At 39.3% G+C, this 19,830-nt stretch overlaps 1 protein-coding gene across 2 annotated transcripts in view; it reads left to right on the top strand.

Annotated features, from left to right (window-relative positions):
* LOC121521352 (kelch-like protein 29) overlaps positions 1-19,830 on the top strand; it is a 182,298-nt gene that overhangs the window by 81,726 nt on the left and 80,742 nt on the right. For both annotated transcript variants that reach the window (XM_041805295.1, XM_041805294.1), the window contains 2 exons: positions 14,069-14,216; positions 18,570-19,091. In XM_041805295.1, coding sequence (XP_041661229.1) covers positions 14,069-14,216; positions 18,570-19,091 — 670 coding nt within the window. The remainder of the gene's footprint in view (positions 1-14,068; positions 14,217-18,569; positions 19,092-19,830) is intronic.

The following is a 19,830-nucleotide window of genomic DNA, read 5'->3' as shown; positions in this document are numbered from 1 at the left end:
TGTAGGAAATATTCAAGTAAGGCTGAGTGATGTCAGTTGTCTTGTAACTGAAGGGGGCTTTTGAATCCATTTGTGGCATCGGCCATATTGAAAATGTCTCAAACTAACTAAGATCAACCTAGAAACAAACAATGAGACACAGTTGAGGTGGATCCCACACTCTCTGACAAACGACTACATTTAACTTGCAGTTGGCCTATACCAGCTGTGCCCTTGATTATGCATAAATCAGTGCCCCTGTTTAAACCAAAATGGAAAAATCTGAAATGGTAAAAGTAAAAAAAGAAAAAAACTAGAGCCATCCTCCAATGGACTCTCAGGGAACTGAAGTTGTTTTCTGTTTGCTTGTTTGTTTGTTTGTTTTTGGGTTTTTTTTTTGCACTTCAGCATTGTTTCATTTTCAGCCCTGATGGTTGACACTTTGTCTGAAACCTGCAGCTCCACAAGCCTCAGAGTGAAGATACTCCTCTTCCCATCATAACTATTTCTTGTTCCCAAAAGGGATTTAACAGCTCTCACCTGCCAACTATTTCAGATTACAGGCTGCCGTCAACAAGTGCATTAAGAACCAGTGTGCAGGGTTGTGTAAGGGAAACAGGACTCTGTAAACAACAGAGATGTCCTAAAGCCAGCCTCCAGAGGCATCATTATCACGTTCAGGTACTGTAAAGAGGCTAGGCTCACTCTTGGACAAGAAGAGGGACCTGGAGATCAAGTCCCACAAACCTTGACCTAGAAACTCACTGCACTGGCTGCTGCAAGAGAACTATTTTTGTCTTAATGTTGCTTCTTACGGGGATTCTCTTCTTTTCAGAGACCCACTTGTGAAACTACAGATATTCAGAAGTGCTTTTTCTGAACATAAGAGTAGTTAAATATTTACAGAACAGTAATGTGTGGTGGACATTTAATTTACTAATGTCCTCCCTTATCTGTTTTATTTATCAGCTGCTTATTGTCTTCATACATTAGTAGTGCAAAAAGATAGAAAAAAGACAGCTCAGGAGTTCTTTTATGTTTCATTGAGGATAAGTTTTTAGACTTTGTTGTACCAAAGGAGAAATTCCTTTTCAGAGCATTATTTCCATTTGACAAAGGAGACATAATAGAACATAATATAAAGTTTTCAAAATGTGAAAATTCTCACACTGGTCTGTTCAGAGAGGTCTTTGTTGATGGCAGCCATGGCAGCAAGAATAAGGTTTTTCCCAAAGCAAGCCCCTCTGCAAGTGCTCAGGGCACTAGGGTGACGTGGATGAGGGAGGTCCGGTTCTGTGAGGTAGGAGTTAAGGGTGCAGAATCAGTGACATCTTTTGAATAACTTCTTAAAACACAGAGTGCAGACTTGCTTTTATGTGATGTCATCTTCTTATTTGGCGTTATCTTCCCACAGATTTTGACTTTATTTTAATTTCTTAGCATATTTCAGTTCCTCGCAATCTTTTACTTGCTTTTATTCCCAATTAAGCTCATTTTATTTCCTTGCCCTTTTGGCTGTTTTTAATTGTGATTGTCTTCCTCACTTCAATGCTTTATCCCTTTTATTGCCGCTATTTTGTATACCTGTACTATTATATTTGATTTATTTATACATTTTTCCCCCCTTTATTTATATTTTTATTATCCTTTATGGTTTTATCCCTCTTTTTGCTTCTATTCTTCTTTGTTTTTCTTTTAATCTCTTAGATCCTAAATTCTGGTCCTCTTAGTCTTGACCTGTGTGGCTGGGTTCCTGTGTAAACTGGGTTCCTATTGTTTGTCGGATTGTATTTGTGGTAAATACGATGTCGATGTGATATCTGCATTCTGATGATGTCTATGATGTCTTAGTTGTGTTGTATTGTATAATGCCTGCACTCTGATTGATGTCCTGTGATGCCTTAGTTTGCATGGCATCTCATGACATCTGGGTTCTTGATGTCTCATGATGTTGTTGGATTTTTATGTTGATCAGGTTTTTAGTTAGATTTTTTTTTTTTTTTAACCTGTTTTGGATTCTGCTGATGTCATTTGGGTGTCATCTGCTCTGTCATCTTTGTATTTTGGGGGGGGGGTTGTTGCTTTGTTCTTCTGTTTGCCTCTGCACATGCCAAAGCACTTTGTAAACCCTTATTTTTTAAGTGCTATACAAATAAAGTATTTTTTATTATTATATATGAGGTTGCAATGCGTGTAATGGCCCTGTTGTTCAGATCTGTAAGTTCGGTGTTAAGAGACAGTTATTTTGCAGCTGTAGTGGTAATACATGTTAGTGTGGCTTTGTTTCTGTTAGGCAACATGTTCTTGAAGCAGGAGGAGCAGCAGAGGAGAATAGATTGGAAGGAAAAACTGAAATTCTGTGGATGCCTATCTGTCTCTGATGGCTTGTTTTTTTGGACAAAGGTGAGTTAATTGTTCAGTGTTAATATGGCTCATCCATGGATAAAATTAACCATCTAAATCTAAAATAATAAATTTGCCTGTCTGCTGTAGGGATGCAGAAACACTTAAAGCTCTCAAATTGCACAACAAACAAGTAGATCAAATAAGGAAATCATTTTATAAAAAATGCAAACATTTATCAATTTTGGCCCATAAAAGTATTTCAAAAATGCTTTTCTGACTTTTGAGGTAGATTCTTCTAAACTGATGTGAACATGTACCTGCCCCATAGATCCAAGATACATTTTTGAAAGTTTGCCCAGTTAATGGGACTGGCTGATGAAATAAATGCTGGGCTATCCTTCTGATAGGTTTCAGTGGAAGACTCTAAGAAAAACAAAAGCCAGCTAGCTGTAGGAGTTTCTTCTTAACACACATTTTGTTTGACTCTGCAGTCTGCAAAGTTATTGTTTGTCAGGAGTCTAAGTTCAGATATGTCCTCTAAAAAGGGGAAAATGCAATTTAAGCTGGAAACCAGCAAGAATATAAATTAAAAATATTCCTGTTATTAGAGAGAACTGAAAAAATTTAAATTTCAGACAGCACAGTACACTTCCTAAGCTTTAACAAGGATTTCTTTTCACCATTTTTTAATTACTATTTACCATTCTTATTTTTGTAGTAATAGCCTATAACCCACAGTGACAGTATGAAACAAAGTGATTCACATTTGGTTTTTGGACCCATTATTTTGAGTTGTTTTGAATAAATTTCCCTCTTTTTTGTTTAAATAAATTACATTATGTGTAAGCCAATGCCCAAAAGATTTTTTAAGATATATTTTGGGGCTTTTATGCCTTCACAGTGGACAGAATCAGAAACGGGTAAGTGGGAGAGACATGCAGGAAAGGACCCATGGCTCTACTTGCACCTGTGTACATGGAGCAGGACCTAACCACTAGGCTGTCTGCCCCCAGGCTTTTTCTTTTTCAGTCTCACTTTGGACACAGGGTGTGAGCCTTGAAATTACTTTTGCCATCTGCACAGAATAACATTAGCATTTGAAAAACCCACAACTGTAGACCAAATCAAGAGGTGCTCATTCATGGGCAGTTTGAGAAGCGTCTCTAAACAGACAGAAAAAAGCCCTCCAGTAATTCAAGTAAAGGTCTGTTGATCCACCTGCTGCAGTGTAGTTCATGGTTATTTCTCACTTTCTTTAAGACTCCTCTGTGTCTAATGATCCCAGCGTGTCTCTCAGTGTATATCTCACCTCATGCAGAGCGCTGTGTGGACTCCCCCCTGTGCTCACAGGAGTTCAGAGTCGCACTGACCACTTCATCTTGTGGGATAAACCGATCTCTCAGTCTCCTCCAGACTCTAGGGGAGCAGAGCTGAAACCCCAACACTGAAACCTCAAAGGTTGGAGCTGTCATAGGTTACATGTGTGACTTTTTGTGGACTTTTAGCTGATAAAGACACGGGCAGAAGTCCACATCCTTGTTCAGTTAGTGTCACCTCTGAACAAGAGAACTGCATTTGGAACTTGTTCACTTCTTGGCCTTCTTGTGAGGCTCAAATGACTTATGCTGTGTATTCAGTAAAGTAAGCTGCAAAAATAACAGATAGTAAGAGCCCTGTGGACACACTGGTAACTATAAACCTTAATGTAGTCATGAGCGTCTTTCATCTAATAACACTGTAATGCAGATTCTTCTGTACCCTGCTAAATACATCTATTTTTAGGAGCAATGAAATGTGATAGGGACTCTGCAAACACATGGCCTAATATTCATTTCAGTGTCCAGAGTTCATCTGAGTGGAGCTGATGAATCTGCTTGTGCTCTTTTGATATTGCAGCCAGCAAATACTGGCCCTTGTTTTTGCCTGCATTGTCAGTTGAATTCCTCAGTTGTATTCCCATTTAGAGATTTGCTTCTTTTAGGAGCTGAGTAAATGCAAATGTAAAATACTGAATTGTGTATTCAAGTCCATGAAGTTAAACAAAATGCAGGCCTGCTTACTTAACATGAATATTTACTCGCAAACAAACCCCACCAAAGCTTTTATTATTCTACTTTATTAGCCCGGTTTGAGTGTTTGCCAGAAACCGGGCTTTACTGTGCTTGGGTATCCAACAGACCCCAGGCTTCTACTTGACTGAGAGTACTGACCACTGAATGCTGAACTCAGATGTTACCCTTGAAAACTACAGGAATGGAGCTACACTGTTTAATATTTTACAGTTTTAAGTCTAACATTGTATACATTAAGTCCAGCAGATGTTCTAGTAAAAGGCCTTAAAACTGATCTTTTACATCGTGTAGTTCTTAATGCTTATGTGGGCTAGCTATGTAATTTAAGCTGTCATCACATACACCGTTACCTCTCGGGAGTATCATTTGCTGTCCTCACGTCACACCAGAAGTGATGTAGGTGTTCTCTATAACTGTAAGGACAGAGTTCACACAGTGGTCTATCTTTGTTTGGTCTGTCACTTCTGAACTTAAAGCAACACGTAAGTCTGAACAATAACCATCCACTGCATATTCTTCATTATTTTCAGCTGTGCTATTGTCATCTGGTTCTTGCCAGTTCTTGCCAGAAAATCCCAGCATTTGACCTCCAGATTGTCTGCATTATAAAATATTTTGAAAATTCCCCTCACTGAACTCTTGGCTAAGTAGATGCTGTTTCCATGTGGTATATTGTAATATCAATATAAATTCAGTTTATTCCGTTGTGCTGTATGGCTGTTTGCCCAGTTAGCTCTCATTTACTGATCCTTACACACAGAGAGCCACACATTTTGTCATTTTCCTCCAATTCATCCTCTGACAATAGCACTGCTGCTGTGACAGGAGGAGGATATTTAGTTCTTCAAACACTCAGCACATACTGGGCAGGGTCAAGGCCACTGGAGACCTCTGTCTCTCACTGTCTGACTAGAGCCAATGGAGGCCAACATGGCCACTGACATGCTCCTCTGGGAGGTGTTACCATGACATAAAGAAGTCTCCACAGCTCACATGTCCAAATGTTTGTCAGCCTTACCACTGCGGCTTTGTCCCACATATAAACATGTTAACAGAGCTGTAGCTCCCAGCCACCATGCTTTCTACCAAGAGAAACTTAAAGAGCTTTCCAGTTTGAGCATTCTCTGTTCCTTTTCCTGCCTTGGCGATATACCACTTTATATTTAATTTAAAATGATTAAATTATTGCCTTCACGGACATCTAACCTTGCAAAGCAGATTGATTTGTCAGACTGCATCTCTGTCATCAGGCAAATCCATCTTAAAGAGCTCCAATCCACAATGTTTGTGCTCAACTGAACTTTGAACCTGGGCCAATCAGCAGGAAAACAATTCGGTAGCTGGGCGGGGTTTAGTTGGACTCAAAACCGTTGGCATGGCTGCCTCCAGTCTGGTGATTAGCTCAGATAAAGCTCTACTATAGCATCGATTTTACCAGAACTTGACCACATTTCTGCATCAAAAAAAATAAAATAAAATAAAACAAAACACTAAAAGCTTTTCATGATGAGAAAGATGTTTTCGCTCTACTGGCCACCTGGTTCTACATGAGTTAATTCTGACAGTATGTATGTTACTTCTGACAGTTTTTAAGCACTTGATGTTGTTGATGTTATTCTGCCCTCTATAAATTGGGGATCATTTTGCATCCACAACAGCCCTCCTCGCTCAGACCAGCTGTTGCAGCCTAACCCCTGAATGTTGAGCAACACATTTTAAAACATAAACTGTGTTATGCATGAAATGTTTAAATAATACTAAAATAAGATCAGGCACTTGCAGAGAGAAACTGTAGGAAGCACAGAGCAGAAGCACTGTGCTTATTAGGAGAGCAGTAGGAACAGTAGGAGAGCAGTAGCGCTGTAGCTTTGACAGTGGAGTTTAAATAAATAAGTAAAATAATGCCATTTTCACACATAAACTCAAACTAAATAAAAGAGAAACACTGTATAACCTATATGTGTCTTAACTTCTACGCTGCCCCTATTATTTTTCTGATCAGAAATAGGAGCAGATAAAGCCGGATAGACTGTAAAGAAAACATAATTACCACCATAATTACAGAGATGCCAATTCGCATTGGATTAAAATTACCTCGGGTTCTCAGTGCGAGCTGAAATATGGTCCGTAATTTACCCTGGAATTTTCACTCCACAAATTACAGATATGGTTGATACCTAGGGGTTTATAAATACAGTCGTCCTGCATGGTTATTACAAATTTCCAGAGGTCCCTTGGTAATACTAATCCTGTGCGAGTAGGGCATTAATCTCCCTCTGCTTTTCACCTGAATTGAGAGCTTGTTTGGTAGAAGTGGCAGAGCACAAACTGGCTATAAAAGAAGGGTGCATGACAAAACCAATTTATTGAAATTGAAGTTCAGCTAATCACCTAGAATGAAGATCACTCACAGGATTCTGGTCTAGGTTTCCAGCCCTGTATTTTCATTGAGGCTTGTTAGCCTCACCCCTGCGGTCACACCTCTCTTTTTTCTCAAACAGATGCGCATCGAGCCAGGAGTGTGCCAAGCTGTCGGAGCATCTTAGCTGGAATTTCAGTGGAAGTGAAGTCTGTTCTCCCTTTGGTTGTTTGGCCTGGGGTTTAAAATGATAAAGTCTGTATCCGTGGCTTTTTCTGTAACGCATCAAGAGCATGTATACACACTGGGGGCTAATGCTCGTTTTTGTTGTGCTCCCAGGGGTTAACTGCTACTGTCTGGACGGCGTTTCTGTTTAGTTGGAATTTTCAACTCTTAAGTGAACCTGTTGGTCATAACCTGTCCATCGACGGTAAAATCTGACATTTTTCACAGTGATATTTTCTTAATGTACATAATGATGACAGATATGGCATGATTTATAACTAGTGTATCTCTTTAAGAACAAAGCAGATGTGTGAGGGGGGCTGCAGTGACTCAGAAAAAAAAAAAGATGGACTAAATGATCCATCAACTACATATGCCTTATGTGTTGACTCTGAAAAGAGAATGATTACAATAGAAATATTTAATAACTTTGGTCCGGACAAAATAAACAGCTGATTTTTCCTATATTGACAGATATCGGCTTTTTTTCCTCTTACAACAAAGGTTATGAGATCGTCATATAATGCAACGTTTTTTATAAAGTAATTGTGCTGGATAACACCTGTTCTCAGAGCTGGTGTGGTATTGAAGAGAATTTTTCAAATTAGTAACCGACTTGTATGAGCAGAGGTGGATTTTATATGATTATTTCATATTTTAAGTGGTATTTATTATCATCTAGAATGAAAAGATCATTTGATTTTAGTTCCTCCTTCTCCCTTCAATGTTCAGGCATCACACTAGATACACATCTTCCCCATTTTCGACACCACGCTGTTTCGGCATGTTGGAGCACCACACCACCATAAGATGGCTGCCAAAAATGGCGCAGTAGTCTCTTTGTTTGCCGAGCGATGCTCTGTTATGTTCCAGTCGCATAAATTGGACACAGACGCCAGCATGGTCCGGCTCCAGCATTCAGCACTTTTATGACCGAAGTCCAGAACAAATCCACTTCAAACTTGTGTCAGCGCGTTGTCATGGAGAAGAGATTCCTCTTTACAGTAAGTGAATAATGTTGGAGAGAAAATTCGCTTCGGACACTCATTAGCACTCCTGGTCAGTTTCAGACCACACTTGGTCGGAGCTTTTTGCAGAACATTTGGAAGAAAAGGATAGAGTTTTTTTTCTCTTTCCAATAAGAACTGAAAATGATCTGTCAAATGAAATGATGCAAGATGATGTGATGTATGGGTTTGTCTTGTTCTGATTCTCAATCTTTCAGTTTGCTGCCATGTTTTCATTTTCTTTTTGCGAAGTAAAGCCATTATTTCCATCGTCCTCCACATTTCAGCCTAATTCTCTGTCTGTCGGTGCTGGCTGAAAGAAAAAGCCATTCTCTTGGAGTTGAATCTTACTTCTTCTCTCGCACAAACCATTTTTTATTGTCTGTACATTAGGGGGATGAAAGTGCGAAATCATTATCTTGTTGCACTAAATATGGCAACATTGCGCTTAACAGATAGGTTATCTGAAAAACTGTGGTCATTAAATGTTTGTGTCTGCATTAATCTGGAGGTAGCCGCTGATTATGGAGCTGAATTTAACATAACAGAACTTAATGAACCTGTGTACTTCAGCTTGCCCTCTAGTATTTCATTGTGTCCTATGCTCGAACCAATGACACCTGGTGAGATTAACTTTCCTGCTCTTTGTGTGCCTGAGTAAGTAAATTTCTTCTTTAAAGGCCCCTCGTTTAAACATTTGTAATTCAAACCTTTTCTCTAATAAAAGTACACCTCTCTTATTGCTCAGAGCTGTTATTAGAGCTTGTATCAGCTTGCTGATTTGATCAATGTGAGCTGTAATGTTACATACCACTACAGAACCTTGCTGTCATAGACTTTCATATTTTTCTCTTGTTATTTCTCCCTGAGTTAAGCAAAAAGGTTATTTTCTGGAGAAAAACTGGTATGACCCCAAAACATTCATCTCAGGTTCTCTGGTTCACACGACGGTAGAAAATGAACAACAACCTGAAGCCTGTGTGTACATTATGGCAGTTTGTTTTTCTGCACAAGCATGGTGCACAGTTGTTGGGTATCACAGGATAAAACTGGTGCAATTCCTCACACAGACAAGACCTGGCTTGGATTAAATGCAATGTCAAACACATACTTGTAAGCAAAACATGCCTGTGCATTTGAAATGTGGATGTTGCAAATGACTCCTAACTAGGGGTGTAAAGGTATGTGTATTCGTACCGAACCGATTCGGTACGGGCCTCTCAGTATGGTACAGACGTGTACCAAACGAATACATGTGGAGCCAGGCTCATACACAGAAGGAAAACCAGAAAACAACTCACTGTCACACTGTCCTCACAACTACAGCAAACGACAGCAACAGCCTGAATATTCCCAGATTAAAGTGTCCTGTTTAGGAACACTTTGTTTCCCAGTAAAATACGACAGTGGACAAAGACAACAACAATAGCACCAACATTATTCAGCAGCTGTGTCGCTAAAAGCACGTCGTTCAGCGGACCAATCAAAGCATTTGAAAAAGCTCCACTCAAACAAGAACGTCACTGTAAAGGGGAGGAACAGCAAAGTCTTACTAGCCGATTATAAATTTCTTGTTCTTTTAAGATCATTTTTATTATAACAATGGTGCTCTGGCTCTGTGAATCAAATTAATTTTACCTTCATATGTCTGCCTCGAAGGAGGGAGAGACGGACTCTGCAGCTGTGTCCTAGGTAGAGATATCCTTGGATTTCACACGGCTCTAGCCTCTTTATCTGCCAAGGTGGGCTGTGAAATGTTCTCCCAAACTTTTGTAGTAGGTCCCACTGATTAAAAAAAGTTATCCAGTGCTGAAGTCTGTGTTGAAATCGGCAGGAAAGATGCTAATTAGCCAACTTAACAAGCTAACCAACGGTAGTATGATGATGCGTTCAAGTTGGCTGGGAAATTATGGTGTTTTAAGAATGGGTATAAATATGTCAATATATCAATGAAAATAACCTAGTAACTCAAAAATGTATTTATTTAGTAATATTTTTAATCATTGAAGAACTTTTGGAAGGAGGTTACAGTGTTATTAATAATATAAATGTAATTTATTCAGCCTATTTATTTTAATACAATTTAATTACCGTACCGAAAACGTACTAAACCGTGACTTCAAAACCAAGGTACGTACCGAACCAGAATTTTTCTGTACCGTTACACCCCTCCTAACTAGGCATGGGTTCAAAAAATCTATTCTCCAATTCAGATTGATTATTTTTATAAAAATTATAATGTTGATTCATATAATCCAGAGCTCAATCTTTATATATAGGCACTCTCCATCCTCTGGCAGCTCCTGGCGCTACCAGTCTCAGGCTTACGTTGGTCATGCAGCTCAAAACTTGAACAGCTCTTGCCTCCAAAAGTCTTTAGATTTCAGCTCTGAATCTTAAATTCAGTAATTTTATTTTGGATATCCAAACGCATTATTAATGAGAACTCCCTAAACGTAAACCTCTGCCTGTGCTGTGCGAGCACCCGAACTCTACAGCTCATTGGACGAAGAACGCCAAAGCTGCTGCTGCAACAGCCTGGGCTGACTCACACACACAATACAGGTGATTGTCTGGGGTGCTACGTTCAAGAGGAGGGAACCTCAACTGTTTTGTGAAAGCCCCATATAAGACACTCTGTACAGTGCACTTTATTTTATTACCCCATTCCTCCGTTTCACAGCCACATTAGTTACGCATGGCAGGGAAATGATGGAGAACTCAGAAAGAAGAGGAATTCTACTTAGAAAGAGATGAGTGATAAACTCACATCTCATGTAGATTTCCTATAAAGTTAGCAAAATACAACATTCACAACAATATGCTATGTGCAAAATATAATACAGTAGATAACATGATACACATTTCTTTATCAGTGCTGTGGGTTCTGTCATTTTATTTACAATCTTAACTACTACCATATTATAAACATTGTAAGCTTTGGTGTAATTATGCATCATAAACTTACTCAAAGCAAGTAAAATAAGTTTTCAAAGTACTTATTTTATCTTTATTCATTAAAAAATAAAAGTCTTAACTTGGACTTGGCAGTAAGTAATGTATCTCTGCCTTAAAACAAAAATGTTGAAGCTTGGCAGCTCTGATGGCAAAGCCCAACTTAAGAGAGGATATCAGACTGCATTTTGTATTTTAAAAAGACAGACAGAGGCAAGCTGGGGAAAAAAGGCCATATGCAAGATGTGCCACATGGAGATAAAGCAGTAATTTAAATACTACTAGTTTGGGGTCAATCTTTAACGCAAACCCTGATATTTTTAATAGCATGGTTTGAACATTCGTTGTACTTTTTCCTGCCAAAGTTCTCTGTGAATCTCTTAAATGTTAAAGCAAAATAGGTTTTGTAAATAAAACATCTCTACATCAATTGTGAATCGGAATCGAATTGATTCAGGCAATCTTTTGCAATACCCAGCCCTACCCCTAACATTTTAAGCTCGGCACTCTGGGTCACCACAGGGCCCTTCTTGTACAAGCTTGCAGCAGATAGTGGCCAGTGGTGAGAGGTAACCTTGTCTGTTATAGTGAGATAGTAACACACAAACATAGACAGATGTCGGTGTTTGTTTTGTCAGAGGAAATAGCTGATATATAAGACAGCCGTCACTGCTGTGACAAGTTCGTATTTAGTCCTTATGCATCTTGATTTTATCTTCCTCTCTTCAATACGCTGATTCTGACATTTGTGCAGCACTCAGAGAGGTTTGAGAGGAGAGAACGATCCGTCTAGTTTTGCTGTGCAAGCAAGTGTGCTCATGTGTATCTGCATGTGTGAATACAGGCGGAGCAGATGGAGAGCTGCTGCTTCAGATTCTAAAATAAGGCTTTTTTGAGCAACTGTAGTGAAAATATTCACTATCGTACTCTGCGTTCACTTCTTCTGTGAATCTAGAGTAATAAAACCATAATAATAGATTGTTTCCTCTTACTTTGAGTGACATTACATGCTCTCATAGCAATACAATGGTAACGTGTTATATGCAGAAAGAACAGTAGTATAATAACAATGGCAGTGAACTGTCTGCTTTTCACTGATAAAGAGCAGTCACGGAGTAGGGACTGGAAGAGTTGAGAGCAAATACAAAGAGATAAAAACATAAGACACTGACCCTCCTGCCTACCTGCAGCAAGTCTGTTTTCTTAATAAACTTTCTGTCTGATTTCTGCTGGCTGCTGTCGGTGTATACAGGCTTCTGTTTACCATCCACCCTTGATCTTTTTCTACTTGTCTGGATTTTTTTGAGCCCTGCTGATGTGCTGTGAGTGTAAGAATGCCGACTAGGAAAAGTTTTTCTTGTGTCCTGGTAAAACTTAAACAATAAAAATTGATTTTCTTAAAAAACAAACAAAAAGATTTTTCTTGTTTTTGCTTCCACTTAAAGTGAACAGGGTGGGGATGAAATGATGGAATATATTGAAGCAGGTGCAGGACTAAAGTAGAGCTTTAGAGTCAATGCTGCGAGTTAATGAGCAGTTTTCTGTAGAGGGGAAGGTGAAGCATGGCTGGAGAGGAATACAGTAAAGCTCACAGAGCAGAGGAGGAAAAACGCTCATTAAAACAAATAGCGGCCATAGAAAATAACTCCTTGCCTTGAAAACAGTCTGAATTTTCCCTCCCAGAGTCTCCAAGGCTCAGAAGTGGAATTAAGCACTGAGGGCTTTCTCAGAGTAAACTAGTTCAGTTTTCTCTCATCTGAAGTCGACAGGTGGAGCTGGACTAAAAGAGCTGACAGTCTGTCTTCCACCTCCACCAGTCCACACTCCCTTATTCCATCACTCTTTGTTTCTTGCCTTTGCATGTTAAGAAAGCAGATGGATTGGCCAGATTACCTTCAGAGAATTGTTTTTGGAAAGTCCTTCCCTTCCTGAGTGGTCTATATGGAAGATTTCCCAGACAAATGTGAAATATGTTCCATGCAGTGGGTGTATGAATAAGTATATATGGCATTGTCAGGTTATTTGTATGATGCTCTTTACTGCTTTTGTTCTTGAACAAACTTAAAAGCTATCTGATAACTTCCAGTTAGTTGGGAGTTAGATGAAGTGGCCAGCCCATTTTTATTTGGCCCCCGAAAATTCTTTAAATTAAATGAAGTATGGCCCTCAACAGAGCATGAAGCTTGTGCTAGACTGTATTATTCTTCTTAGTTTCCGCACAAGGCAGTGCTACCATACCACTGACAAGTTTGTATGCTGTTTTTTTAAGGATTGAATTGGACAAAACTATAAATAGTAAACACTGGCAACCAAAATAACAAAAATATCTTGATTTATAACACCCTAATGGATTACAGCTGCAAATAGCAGCACTAATGATGTTCCAGGGATGAAGCCAGTGGTAGCCAGAGCCAACCAGTGCCCCCTGAAATCTGAGTGGCCTCCCCAAAATCCTTAAAAATGATTGGCTATTGCCTTGTCAGCCATCACCTTGCCATTTAAGCACACCCAATCACTGAGCATATTTTAACCTACATTAGATTGGTTTTAATTACTTTAAAATCAAGGTGAGGTGTATGGAAGTGGCCCCACCATCCTTATATATACATAGACCCCCAACGGAAAAAGTTTGGACACCCCTGACCTAGGAGGACTGAAGAGGGACCTGTTTTTACTCTATGCTTTATGTGGTCAGAATCCTATAATCTCATTGTATTGAATAAAGTGTTCATTTTGAATTAAAACAAAAAATCACACAGTCTGAAGAGAAAGGATCTGAATCTGCAGGCGTCTAACCCATAAAAGTTTTTTTTGTTTGTTTGTTTGTTTGTTTTTTCTAAATTGAAATATTAGTTTTTCTACAGCAACTCTTGTGACTGTTTTTCTTTTGTTGTTCTTTTAGGCTATAATTATCACTTAAAGTTAATACAACTTAATGTATGCCATTCTCCTCCTTGGAATTTAAAAGTCATCTAACTGTTGGAGTCCTGTGATTTTCATTCTTTACATGATGGTTTTTGAATCAAAGTTTGAGAGTCATTTGCTTGTAAGCTTGACTACATTAAAAGAGTTTATTTTATTTCAATTACATAAATGCTTCAATCATATTTTCTTTCGCTCTGCAGGTCTCAGGTGTGTCACCTGTTGACACCCAGAGCTCAGGTCTGCTGATGGCTCCAGGGGTGAGGTGGGGACAGACTCCCATCAACCAGCTCACACCTTGGGATACAGATGAGCCGCCTGCCAAGCAGCATCGAGACAGCGAGCCCAGCGGTAATGAATCTTACAGTTTTAACATCCATACAGCACACGTCCACTTTCTCCTCCTGATGAGAGTTTACAGTGATGTTTGTTTTACATCACCACTTCTCCTTCAAACAGCAGACATTAGCATGTACACCACACACATTCACATGCTACATCTGAGACTGACCAGCTAAAAAAGCATCCAGTGATGATGAGACACCTGGCTGACCTGGCAGCATAGATGATTTCCTTTGTAACAGAGATACTTTATATACACATTGATGAATAGTTAAATCCACAAACAGTATATTTACATAATCAGATCTCTTTATGTAGAATATCCAAGAATCTTGAATGAGGCAAGAAAGATATAAGGTTAGATTCACCTTCAGAAGCCCTTCAGTCCCCATTAACCCTTTCCTCTGCTCTCATTTTCTTGTCCTTGATAAAGTTATTTTGCCACTAACTGAAGCTGATTTAGTCTAAATGAATCTATCTAGAAACCTCTGAATGTCCTTCTGCTAACCTCCACCAGGTCTAATTTAGACGTCGCCCTTATTCTGTTCATGCCCCTTTAAAAAGAGCCAACATTTCTCTGCAGCACACACTGAGGAGTTCAGCCTCAGTGTTTTTGACTCTTATTGTAATGAACTAACCCAGAATGGTTCTGCCCTACAGCTGCTCATTTCCTTCATTGCTCTGCTGGCCTCTGCCTCCTGCTCATCACAAACGTGTCTAATTTAAGAATAATACTGACACACAGCCCAATGCAGAGGAAACCCAGCTAAAAAATCCTGAGTGTAGACAGCTAGTCATGTTTTTTAAAAAAATGGTCACTGCTGCTGTCTGTAAAACTCAACTCCTTTTTAAGATTCAGCTGTTTTACACATAGTTTTGTACATGGATTAGTTATTAAAGAAGATCAGTTACCATAGACAGTGTAGATGGTATTTAGTAGAGCCGGGCAGTTAATTGCAAATTAGATTAAATCACAATATGGCCTGGTGCAATTTTCAAATCGCAGGAGGTGCAATATTTCTTTAACCTGAAATTTGTGTCAAAATACCAGTTTGAGACTTTTTTTGTAGCAGAGACGTTATGCATTACATGCAATCATTCTAGCAGCATATTTTTAGAATAGTGTAACAAAAAAATCCTATTTTCTTCATTTTTGTATGTTTTTATTGTTAAATATGAGAATTATATAACAATACAACAGTTCATATCCAGTTTTCAAAATGAGTTAAAATCATCACAATTAGATATTTTTAAAAAAATTGGTAAGCCCTAGTTTAATCTAATATATTTTTGGTTATAGTATGGAATGAATCACTGCTTTTTTTTTTTTTTTTTAAATACATTAGATGAGGAACTTAAGATATAATTGTATATTAAATCGCAATATTGGGTAAAAAAAATCACAGTTTGATTATTTTCCCAAACCGTTCAGTCCTAGTATTTAACATGTCAGACTTACAATTACAGCTAGTACTGCTAATACTAACAGTGCAGCAAATTAACCTCCACCCTTTTGCTGCATCTGTGTACCACCTTTAACCAATCAGATGCAATAAAAGAAAAGTAACTCGGGGCTTCCTCTCCACTCACACAGATGTTTGTGGAGATGTTTTTATACATACATAACGATTAATCAATTAATTGATTGTTAACATTACAGATGCTCGAGTTGGCAGGTTTCTTTCAAACGCCTATCCCTAATTGATACATTTGTTCTGACGAACAAAATAACCAACACAGTTGCAGCAGGAAACAGGAAGTAATGTCGCACACTACTTTTGTAGTGTCATCCAGTAGTTGTGTGACATTAAGCCAGTCAGATAATGTTGTGTGCAGAACATTTGGAGAAACTGTACAGAGTGATTGCAAAACCAGAGTGGAAAACACACCTTGCACTGAATCCAAAGGAGCACACCTTTGAATTACTTGATTTTGCCTGATTATCAGAAAATAAAATGGCAAAACCATAACATTTCCGTATATAACAAAAACAGGTAACTAATGCGTGTGTTTCTCAATGATTTATTTATCTTCACCCTTCGAAACCCTAGGGCTCTTAAACACAAACAAGGCATGGTCTATTGTATTACCTATTGCGGGGATGCGCAAAAAAATAAGGCATCGTAGTGTTTATGATGAGCAAGGTCTTTCTCTAAACTGAAGTAGTCCCACACCACACTTCGCTTCGCTCTCTTCATTTTGCATTTTGGGCAAATTGAGATAATGCATTGCGCTGCTTGAGTACTTCTTCTGTTTGCCCTCTCCCTCTCTCCTTAAGTTAAGTCGCCCCCTGATGGGTAAGATGTCTTGTTGCTTTTGTTAAAACCCACTCACAATGTCATGACGGTAAATATTGTTGTGCAGTGCAGAGTAATACGTGTTTAGTCTCTTTATTAAATGCCAACATCAGATCGACTGAATTTCCTGTGATCGACCAAATTCTAAAGACCAATCAATCAATCATCAATTAATTGTTCCCATCCCTAGTATCAATTCCATATATCAGTTGTCAGTCACATGCACTAATAATAATCGATATCAGCCCTGAAAAACCATTAACGGTTTGCTCCTTGTGGTTAAACCAGTGACCATGTAAACTGGTGGCTTTCATCTGATAGTGTTCATGGTTTTCATCAGTTAAAGAACAGAACATTTTTCTGTTATGTCTAAAATAAAGTTGGCAGGTATGAGTTCAAAGAAAAACTACACAAAGGAGCTCTTTATGTGCTTTGATATGTTATTACAACAACCAAAGATGGTTGTATAAATCCCCTGGCACACCTAGACTCGCCCCAAGGCACACCTTGGCACTCCATTTGAGAGCCACTGCCCTAGGGGAATGTATATGTTGAAAAGTGTTCTCATGTTGAAGGTTGATGCTATTCTGGAGAATTCCAGGCCCTTTTTTTTTTTTTTTGTTTTTTTTCCAGAGTCTTGTGATGTTGCTCCCCCCTTCTGTGTGTCCACTGCCTCCTGCTGTGCGTAGTGTATCAGGCCGAATTAGCCGTGAATCTCCACAGTTTTCATTATTGTGTGTAAGGCTTCCCTCCCTTCACCCCCACCCTGCAGCTCAGAGTGCAGCACAAGGAGAGTGAGATGTCACCCACTGAGCATGCTGTCACATATGACACTCAGTTTCCCAGTATAGTGTTGAATACTGATGTGTATGTGGGTTATTCCAACCTCTGCCTGGCGTTTGCAGTGAAGCCAGCTCCTCTCCACACTTCACTGAACTGTTTCTTGGATTGAGATGAACTGTGCCAGAATCAATAAAATTTCTTTTAAAAGATTTCACTGCTGTCTGTTCAACAAAGTTTGTCTTTGAAAATTAACTTTTAAAGGGAATGTGGCACTTTTGAAAAACCTTATTCTGAGATACAAAATATCAAACACAACCTTTAGATAATTCTAACATCAACGCATATATCTGATATTTTAATTTTTAATACACAAAGGCGATAGATGTAAAGACGTGTAAGGTCATGAAGAAGTTCAAATTGAATTTGTATTTTTCTGCTAAAGGGCTTGAGAAACAGAAAAGTACAGGAATAAAGAGTAGAGCAAAAATCCAGTGTACAAATATATATATATATTATATATATATATATTATATTTGCCGCATAAAATGGTACTAATACTCATTTTATTAGAATTATTTTAATAAGATAAGCGACAAATGATGAATGAACACAATGCAGCGGAAGATTGAATGAAGAGTGCAGCCCCTCCTTAGGATTATATCCATCCTTTTTTTCTTCTTGCTTTCTGTTTTTATCTCTCCCTTCCTCTCCATCCTAGACTGCCTGGACTATTACATCAGCAGAAAGAATGTCCTGAATGCTCTGAGCCTCTTTGATATTTTTTCATAGCTTTTTGCATGCTGTGATTTAGCCTTTAGCCCCTTGGCAGACTGTTGGGCTAATTTTGGAGCTTGGACCCTGGCAGGGGGAGCTTAAAATGAAGGCGTAGCAGCAGATAGAGGCGTTGGTCAGGCCCAAATTTGGATTCCTCTTCCACCAGCACAATGTCAGCATTTAACTCATTAGAATAGAGAAACAATAGACTCAGAATGTCTGAACAAACACAGACTCCCACGCAGATAGTTGTGTTGACTGTAGCATACATGATTAGACATCTAAAAAAAACTATAGTCAACTTGTAAAAATAAACATTCTCATGGATCTTGGCACAGAGCTGTAAATCACTTATGATCGATATGAAGCTGAGTCAAAAATAAAGGTAATCTGAAGCTGAGCAGTGACAGTTATGATGTTAGTGCTCCATGTGCCTTTAGGGTGTAACATCTTTATTTACAATTGATTAATCTCTATGTCTTTGCTTCTCCGTCATTTTTCTCTTCAGGTCCAACCTGGTCTGCACCAGTAGCAGCAGTGAGTCAGCCCAGCCTCCTGCCCCACACCTACACCCTCCCCCAGCCGCCCTCCTTCAACCACAGTGTGACTGCACAGTCACCCATCATAGGAGTAACCCCACCCATCCAGACACCCATTCCCCCTCAGCACCCTCTCATGACGGCCCACTTCCAGCTGACACCTCAGTCCACCCAGCAGCCGCCCTCAATGGTTCTGAGCATGCCCAGTCAGTCTCCGTACGTCTCGGCGCAGCCCACAGTGACACCGTCCGTCCTTGCTCGAGCCAACCAGGTGGTTCATCAAAACCCTCACAGCGTGATCAGCAACAGTCACTTAACCTCACACCCTGGCCTCCTTCAGCCCCCCACCCTACCTCTGACTAATGGACAGGCAGCAGCAGCACAGGCTCTGCCCTCAGCTGCAGACAATCAGGATGGTCCTAACGGGCTGCAAATGCTACGGACAGTTGGGATGGGGAAGTACGAGTTCAGCGACCCGGGACATCCTAAAGGTAAGCATAGACAAGCTAAAGCTGACGAACTCAACAGGTAGCTTTTTCTTTTTTGATTTTTTATTTATTTGTTTGTCTGTTTGTTTTTGAGGTGTTTTTTTTACTCAAGTTATTAAACATATTGAACCTGTCATGACTCCCTTTAAAGGCTGAATCAAAGCAGATCTGTTCAGATGAGAACCTGAGCTCAGAAGAGAATCCAAACCAGGGAGCTGTTAGGTTTTAAATGAGTGTTCTCTGAGCTCTTTGTTCCTCTGACCTCCCTTTATGTGAGTCTGTGCTGGAATGAAACATACAGTCCCCTCCCCTGCCCTCTCTGTCTGTGTACCAGAGCAGTTTCAGATGCCAACAGTCATAAACAAGAAAGAAAACACTTAAACAAGGAGCTGTTAAAATACAACCAGAGCCAATTCAGTTCAAAGAGAGGAGAGGTGCACTACAAACAACCTCTGATACCACTACTGTAAGGTGATTCTTTAAAAGAAGAGCATGTTGTTCTGATCCTAAACTACTTAATAAAATCAGTATCTGTAGTTCAGCTTTAAAATTGATTAAAATCATGTCATGTTTATTCTTTTACTGCTTGGTGTCATAAATAGCCTGCCATCTACAGCAGAAAAAGCTTTGAGTCTCTGTCCTCTCTTTTCACTCTCCATCATTTGAAGCCTTGTTGACTCTCTGTGTTTGTGAAGGTTCTTCAGAGCTGAGACTCATGTCTGAGTCTGTGAGCTGTAAATTG

The sequence above is a fragment of the Cheilinus undulatus genome, linkage group 14, assembly GCF_018320785.1.
Source record: "Cheilinus undulatus linkage group 14, ASM1832078v1, whole genome shotgun sequence".
NCBI classification, from domain to species: Eukaryota; Metazoa; Chordata; class Actinopteri; order Labriformes; family Labridae; genus Cheilinus; species Cheilinus undulatus.
Note: the sequence above shows the minus strand (reverse complement) of the source record. Positions and strands in the feature narration are given on the sequence as shown.